At 41.7% G+C, this 8,558-nt stretch overlaps 1 protein-coding gene across 1 annotated transcript; it reads right to left on the reverse strand.

Moving 5' to 3' along the window:
- Positions 1-3,963: 3,963 nt before the first annotated feature.
- On the reverse strand, positions 3,964-5,390 carry NKX2-4 (NK2 homeobox 4; the record flags this gene model as incomplete). The annotated part of the gene is made up of 2 exons (XM_081293247.1): positions 4,934-5,390; positions 3,964-4,583 (listed from the first exon to the last, which is right to left on the reverse strand). Exons 1-2 carry the CDS (start codon positions 5,385-5,387, stop codon positions 3,964-3,966), a joined length of 1,074 nt encoding a protein of 357 aa, XP_081149373.1. The 5' UTR covers positions 5,388-5,390.
- Between the last annotated feature and the right edge of the window lie 3,168 nt (positions 5,391-8,558).

Here is an 8,558-nt window from a genome sequence, read left to right on the forward strand (position 1 = left end):
CACCCTAAAAGGATCAGGGAACTGAGATCCCATCAGACTCTTCCTAGTGATCATCTGCTTTATTTCTAACCTGGGAAAAAAAGGTTAGCCAACGAATGAAATAACAAAAGGCCCATTGTGGATGTACTTGCCGGTGTATGTTGCCTCCATTCACAGTTAAATGGAACACTCTGACTTGTTTCACTATTCTGTATTTATAGAAGGAGGATCAAGAGAGAACACGATTTAATATGTGTGGGTGAAATAGAACTAGAGATGTTCACTGCTGCAATTTAGTTTTTACAACTTAAAATTAGGCAAACATCGTGGTTAAAAATTTATTAGACATCACCTAGACAATTACTGAAATTAAAGGTTAACAGATTTTCTTTCTTTTTTTTTTTTAAGGGCATTTCATTCGATTTCAGGTAAAATGTTCTAAAACAAAAAGAAAACAAAAAGCCTCTTCCACAAACTTGTTATCGCTAAACTTAAAAATTATATAAATGATCTTGAAATCATAGAGCAATTTCAATACTTGCTGGAGAACGAATTCCTAACGAAATGTGTGGGAGCAGTTCCCAGTCTGGGCATCTTTGAAATATCCCCAGATGATAATTCTCACTAGCAGAAAAAGGTTACTTATTTATGTTTTATAGAATGTATCCTGGTTCTCTGTCTCCCTAGACTTGGGGGTAGATAAAAACAGCATTTCAAAAAACTGGACTCAAATGATTAACATACTTTAGTGGAACATACTTTAGTGGTGTTCAACAGCTGGGTAATATCATCCATCCTCTGAACTGCATTTGAAATTTATATTACTACCACATAATTCATTCTTTCCTACTATGCACAAATTCATATCTAAAATTTGTTTTGTACTTCTTTATATAATTATGGTTCTTGAATTTATTTTAAAAGTCTTCCTAAATCATCACTATTCCATGTAGTTAAAGTGAGTCTATGGAAGGTGTTTGCATTTAGTGAACAGGATTGAATCTCTGATTTGCTTTAAGTTAAAAGTAAACAGTCACTAGCAGAATGGAGTTTGAACACATCTATGTTGATAGAAGTCTGATTGACTACTTGTTCTGACCTTTAGGTTGTGGTTCTAAGCAAAGCCTTAAATAGAAGACAACTGGGTTACACTCTCTCCCTTCCATATACAAAACACCCTTCTTATGTCCTTCAAAATTGCACACACTCTCATACACAACACTTCAATTTACATCCCAATGCAGATTACAGAAAAGTACCTGCAATCCCTGCCATTCCTCCTCGCAACTTTGATTCTGGGTTTTGATTTCTGTGCCTCTACTGGAAAAGATATGTTAGACCCGCAAAACTGTAGGAAAATGTCAGATTTTCAGAGTTAGCGTTTCTGAAACTGAGGTTTGCTGTGGCCTCTGTTAAACTTCAAGGGGGCTTTGTTCCACTCAGACCCTGTGCCAGTTCTCTCTCTTGGTTGTGAAGACACTTATCCTCCTCTTCAGTTAATGAGTTTCACCTAGTCTGGCCGTTTGTGTTTTTATAAAAGATCTGCAGAGCACTAACTGCAAAAGAAAAAAGCTCTTGCTTTGCATTAATCAAAAGGTGGAATTCTATAGCAAAAACATTTTCTTTTACTGTTTCAAGAAGCAAACCTTTTCCTAATTTCAGGATGTGCACACATAAACTCAATAAATTTCTGGGTGCAGAATGTTAAGCCTTTTGCAGCAATTCTTGTTTGGGTTTTTAACTACTTAAAGGAATGCTGAAAAAAAAAGATATGACTACATTAAATATACTTTTAGAAAATATTGAATAAAAAGTGTTTCTTCTTAATGATGACTTTTAAAAAACAGAGTTCACTTTATCAGCCCAAGGGATTCTTTGTTCTAGAAATAAATTGCCAAGGAAAAAACTGTCCGGGAAGATTCTTTTTTTCTTAAAAATGTTATCAAGTGCTCTTAGGCCATAAGCAATTATTGCTTTTGTAGTTACTGCGCTGTTAAAAAATTATATATGTGGATATATATATATATATATATATATATATATATATGCATATGTGTAAATGTATATAGATATACACACATATACACATACTGCAAACCATGTGGACTTTAAAAACATGTATTCTAGAACAATATGTATCAAATAGATATAAACAAGCATTTTGAACTTTGACACATCAGTGATAATTTTGCTGGCTCAGTTAACATTTACTTTATTGTCCATCCATTAATATGTTAAAAAACAGCCGGAAGATTTTTCTGTAGGTTTATTGTACTTTGTCAATACTAATTTGTCTGCTGAAATTATTTCTTCTCATGTAGAAAGTTTCTAAAATTATATCTCATTTTTCAAAATATATTCACAGTTCCTTGAAAAAGGAATGATGATCATTTTGCTTCTTCCAACGCCCCAGTGTGACAGAAACTGAGGTTATTAAAAAACAAAAAAGCATATAATATGTAAAATATAGTTTAGAGAAAGTGCAAATTTAACTTCTATAACACCTGCCTATGGATTCACTTTGCACATTCAGAAAAATGTTCAAACAATGAAATGAAATATTTCAGGTTCAAACTCTTATTCTGAAACCTTAAAACACAAAAGAGATTTGGGGTCTCTGATTACTATTTGTTCGATCATTTGTAAATCATGCTTTATCCATGTTCTTTAACTTTCATTAATTTATCAGCTCACATTATTCAGCTATTTCTAAGTATTTTTCCAATACCAGGTATTTAAATCATGAATAAACTGAGTTGTGTTGTCACATCATTCCAACTAGTGTCTTAAAAACAAACAAAAAAAACCCTGTACGCTTAATGAAAAAGAAATGACCATTTGACTTTTACGAAAAAAGTACTTAAGGTTCTTTTAAGTTATATTTAAATATCCATTTGAAACATAGGAAATATAAATCAGTATATTAAAGAGTAAATACATTATTATACAATAAAACACCAACAAAATCGGTGCAACTCCTATTAAGTCCTAAATATGATGAAAAATTAAATATTTTAGTTATTTTTCTTTGTATCTTGATTACAATTCAATAAGACACCTTAATCTTTCTTCCTGACATACTTTGAAATAGACTGATGCTAATTTTAGCAATTTACTTTTGTTCTAGTACTTTGTCAAAATTTTCAAATTCAGACAAAAAATGCCCTAAAAAGAGTAAATACCATGCCTATAGAAGATAGGGTGTATTTTATCAGTTGATTTGGAGAAACCAGATTCCATATAAAAAGTAGTTTTATAACCTTTCTTATGGTGAGCTGCATCTGGGGATGGGGAGGGGTGAGAATTCTCTTCTAGGGTAATATACAAACACTGGGGTGCCAGATGGTGATCAGAACATTTTGAAATCAGCATTAAATTTAAAAAAGCTATATAGATTCATATAATCAGTACTTTGTTTTTGTTTTTTTTTTTTTTTTACCCATTGCTCTATTTTACCTAAATGGCAATAATTCCTTTTAAATAATGTTGCTATGGGTACGATCCACCTTGAGCTACAATTCAATTTACTTTCAAACATTAACGCAATTGCACTTGCGGGGGGGGGGGATGGGTGGGGCTTAAAAAATTCGTCTCCCAAGATAAACAAATGTCGCTTCGAAATGGACTCATTGTTAAAGCTGGTTTGACTTTTAGAGCTACAAACACCAACAAAGTTTCCAACTAACTCTTAGGAGCTTTAGTTAGGAACATGGTGAATGAAGACTCAGCCAGCTTTTCGTCTAGTTTAGAAGGAGGAAATCACCACCCTTAAACATGGTGTTACATTATTCTGTCCTGGGGCTGTTGCTGTCTCCCACCCTCCTCAAAGAAGTTCAGAGCTGCCCCTTTCCGTGATTCGTTCGTTTTGTTTTTTGTTTTTGTTTTTGATCGCGGTGCACACAAGAGTCAGCTTCCACACGTTTCCCCCAGCGGTTCTTGTAGACGATTGCCGCAGGCAAGACCCCTTTCGGGGCGCCCGCACGGTCACCACGTCCTGCCATAGAGCAGGTTGGCGCCCAGCACGCCTCCGCCGTAGTCCCCGGCGGCCGCGTCCAGGGCTGCCAGGCCACCCCCGGGGCCGTGAAGCGCGGGCGGGCTGGGCGACAGCTCCTCGAGCTCGGGCGCGGGCGTCGGGGCCTGTGGCTGCGAGCCGGCCTGGGCGGGCGTTGGCGTGCCAGCGCCGTTCTGGCACGGCTTGCCGTCCTTGACCAGCACGGGCACGGCCACGCGGCGCGGTGACGGCGGCGGTGGCGGTGGCGGGCCCAGGCCGCCCTCCTGCTGCAGCTGCTGCGCCGCCTTGTCCTTGGCTTGCCTCTTCATCTTATAGCGGTGGTTCTGGAACCAGATCTTGACCTGTGTGGGGGTCAGGTGGATCATGCTGGCCAGGTGCTCGCGCTCAGGAGCCGACAGGTACTTTTGCTGCTTGAAGCGCCGCTCCAGCTCATAGACCTGCGCTTGCGAGAAGAGCACGCGACGCTTCCTTCGCGGCGCCGCCGCTGCGGCCGCGTGCAGGGGCGCCAAGGACTTTGCTGCGTCTGCGATGCCAGTCAGCGACCCCATGCCGGCCACGTTCACGCCCGCCGACGGTCCCATGAACCTGGAGACTGGGGAGGGGGCCGAAGGAGATGACCGATGAGCTCCAGGCCCGCGGGAACCTTTCCCGCCGCCGCTCGCGCTTACTTCACCTCGCAGCAGCCACGACGGCGCGGGGCCTCGGGACAGGTCCCAAGACCCCCTGCGCGCCCCGGCCCCGGCCCGGGCCCCCTCCGCGAGGCCAGGGGCCCCGCACCCCTCGCGCATCCCAGGACCCCCCGCGCGCGCGGGCCCGGAGCTCAGGGACCTCAACCCCCGTGCGCCGCGGACCCGAGCTTCGGTACCCCAGCGCCCCGGGCTGTGGCGGGAAACGCCCGCGCCGCCCGCCTGCCCTCAGTCCCGCGCTCCTGGCCCCGCTCACTTGACGAATAGCGCGGGTCCGGGTTGGCGCCGTACCAGCCGGTGGCCGCGGCAGCCGCGCCGCCCCTCATGCCGTCCGTGTAGGAGGGCAGCTCGCTCATGTTGCCCAGGCCACCGTTGCAGTAGCCGCCCATGGCGCTGTGCGGGAACTGCGAGACGCCGGGCGGCATGTGGTAGGTGGCAGCCGCGGCGGCGGCCGCCGCTGCCGCCGCCGCTGCCGCCGCGGCATTGTGGCCTGCCATGGCGTGAGGCGGCTGCATGCCCGCCACGGCCGCCGCCTGCGAGGAGGGGCCCGGCGGCGGCGCGCGGTACGCAGCGGCCGCGGCCCCCAGGGGCGCCCCCAGCCCGGGCGGCGCGCCGTCCATGGCACCGCCGAACTTCTTGTAGGTCTCCTCGATGGGGCTCAGGATGTCGGACACGGAGAAGGGCGTCGTGTGCTTGGGGCTCAACGACATGGCTCGGCGGACGGCCAGGTAGGGGGGCCCGGGGGCGGGCGCGGGCGGGACGCGGCGGCCGCTCGTCGCCGCCACCTCGGCAGCGGCGGCAGCGCCTGTGCAGAGTAGTCAGCGGCGCGGCGAGCCCCCGGAGCTGCGGGATCTGGGGTTTATTTTAGTCCGGCGCCAGGTTTACGACAGACTCGGGGGGCGGAGCAACATCCCAAACGAGCAAACAATGGTCATTGACATCTTTTTCTCTCGTCCCCCCCTCCCCATAACGCAGGCAAAAAAAAGGTAAGGGGGCAGTTGGGTGTTTCTTGAAAAGATCACCCCCCTTTGCTTTCTCCATTCTTGGCGCCTCTGTCCGCGCCAGTTACCCCAGCACCAGAAATAGAAGCCGGTGTTGAAGCTAGACGTGAAGGACTCCACACTTGTCCTCATCCACACGCAAGTTTTCCTGAAGTGACTTAGTAGTGAAGTCCAGTATAACTGGGGAGGGGGCAACGTGCTGCGAAGTTTGGGAGGGGACGGTTTGCAGGGCTTTTCTTTTCCTTTCTAGCTACCAGCCCCTCACTAGCTCCATCATCTAAAGTGTTAAAAAAAAAAAAGGCTCTTGGGTCCCACCACGAGAGCATAAAGAGAAGAGATACAATGACCATCCTCGGCCATTGTAGGGCTCCCTAATTTATGCATCTTTAGATCCTTAAGCATCATTTTGCGGGCAACCGAACGGACACTTTCCAAATTAGCTCAAAGTATCCAAGTCCAAAGAAGAGAGAAAACAGACACTGACAAATACAAAGATGCTAACTTGTAAGTATTGTGTTTTTACTCTGTGGGGATGTAGGTTGAACAAGGGAAAAGAGGGCACTTTTTTTTTTTAATATTTCATGGTTAGTTTGCATCTGTAAAAAGTTTTTTTTTTTACTGTTTTTTCCCCTTTGTTTCCTCCCTCGCTTACCCCCCACCCATAGGATTTATTCCATCACTACACTAATAAAAAAAAAAAAGTCTCAAGTATTTCTAGTTGTTTAAGGAATATGAAAGTGTAGAGATCAGGTGAAAATAGTTTTTCTTGAAAAAATAGAAAACCACAGATAAGCTGATTAGAAAATTTTGTTTTGTCATCTTTTGGTTTGCAAATTTACCTGCATGGCAAAGAAGAACTTAGACATTATGAATTTTCCACTAAATACTGATCAATACAAAGAATAAAACAAAGAAGTGTGCAAAACATATTGACTGAGTTTTGAAAACAGTCTTACAATTTCAAAAAACATACTGATAACAGGGAAATGAAGATGTAATTTTAAGTTTTCCTGAAGATTGGGTTGGGAAAAAGAAAAGCAAGGAGAATGCTTTTGGAAGTAATATTTTGTTGTGTTTTTTAAAAAAGAAAGGAAGGATATGTGAAAACTATCAAAGGTTAATCTGAAGGCAAGAACAATGTTACATCTTCCTTTTTATGGATGCTTTTGGCCCTGAAGTTGCAGTCTCCTTCTTGTTTTGTCTTATTGTTTTAATCATTGTTCTGCTCATTTCAGTGTAGTTTGGCAAATAATCTGTCCTATTTCTAGGGGAGAAAAAGCCACATGGTCACCTATGGGAAGAAAGTACAACTAGATGAGTGTTTAGAGTAATATTTATAAGTGCATACTGAAGAACAAAATTCAGTGTTATATGAGTTATTTACAGACATCACTTATTGACTTAGGAAGATTAATATTGTTAAAGTTTTTAATATGATGCTACTTTTACAGGTCTTCCCTGAACTTGAAACACCTGGGCTAGGTCTTCATCTTCACCTGTACAGGAATTACCTACTTAACTTTTCCTTAATTAATAATACACAAAGAAACCTTTATGTCTGTATTTAAGCAATTACTGGGCTCCTTCTGAAAACTCCAACTTGGCTTTTACGTTTTTGTTTTAAATTTATATTGCTTGTATTTATTACCTTAAATAAAAAAATAATAGAAAGTTATTTTAAACTTTCATCAAAGACAAGGTAAGTAAAAATATTTGTCTTATAACATCTGTGAATGTAAAAGTCACTTGTGAGATATCATATTTTACTTTTCAAATTTAAACATATTTCATAAATGAAATTGTTATTATAAATTCCATGTTGATTAGTTGTCCAAATTAAAGAGGTATTTACAAATTTTCCAGATGAATATTGTTTAGTCTATTTTCAGGCAATACATTTCTTCTCATTTTATTTATAGGACATCAATATAGCAATTTATAAGTGGTGACACTACAAGTTGTTACTTATTTTACTTTTTAACTGTATTGAGTCATATTGCATTAACATCTGGTAGGCTCTCATCTTTAAATAAAAAAGCTCTTTATCATATCTGAAGAATCTCTGCAGAGAGTCACTTTCTGACTGCTTAGGAATACAGTGAACCCAATAGTACTTCTTCATTGGAGGTGAGCAGTTCTAGGGGAACAAAATCTATAATTTTCAATGTTTCTTTCTGTATCTATGGAAGTATCTGTATCTATTCTTTTTGTACCTATGGAAGTTACATATGTTCATCTGGAAACCCTATTTGGATGTGTGCAGATGATATTAAATAGATGTAGTTTAGAGAATATATATGTATATTTAAATACAAAACAATTTGATATTCCATTGAAGCTTTTCACCAGATTTACTTCATCAGATTATTGTCTGCTGAAATTCTGAATGGGAATTTATACTTAGTTTTAAAATTACAATTGACTAAACTGCATTTTACAGGGAATATATTTCTCAGGAATGTTTTCCTGGTGTCTCACTCCTTCCCCTTTAAAAACAATGCTGGCACTCAGAAAGGAAAAAAAAAAAAAAAGCCAATATTCTCAAAGGGAATACAGTGAAAAGAGAAGGCTCCTCTCCCCTCTCCCCTCCCAGTTCCCTTCTCACACTAAAATGTTACCTGTTTCTTCTGGGATTGTCTACATATCTTGAAGCATGCCATCACTTTTATACGAGGCATAACATGCTCTATATGGTTTGGTACCTTTCTTTTTTAATAGTTAGATTTTTGTGGTTTCACACTTCATACTTAACACTGAAAACTTGGTAAGACAGCCTGTGGCAGATAAAAAGATTCAGTGGTCTTTCTTGGCCTTTTGACTAAATGTGGTATTTATTGAAAACTTCTGATGTATTAATTAACCTTAGGAACAAAAACATTA

Source organism: Spermophilus citellus, assembly GCF_964194105.1.
Source record: "Spermophilus citellus genome assembly, chromosome: 4".
In the NCBI taxonomy this organism is placed as follows: Eukaryota; Metazoa; Chordata; class Mammalia; order Rodentia; family Sciuridae; genus Spermophilus; species Spermophilus citellus.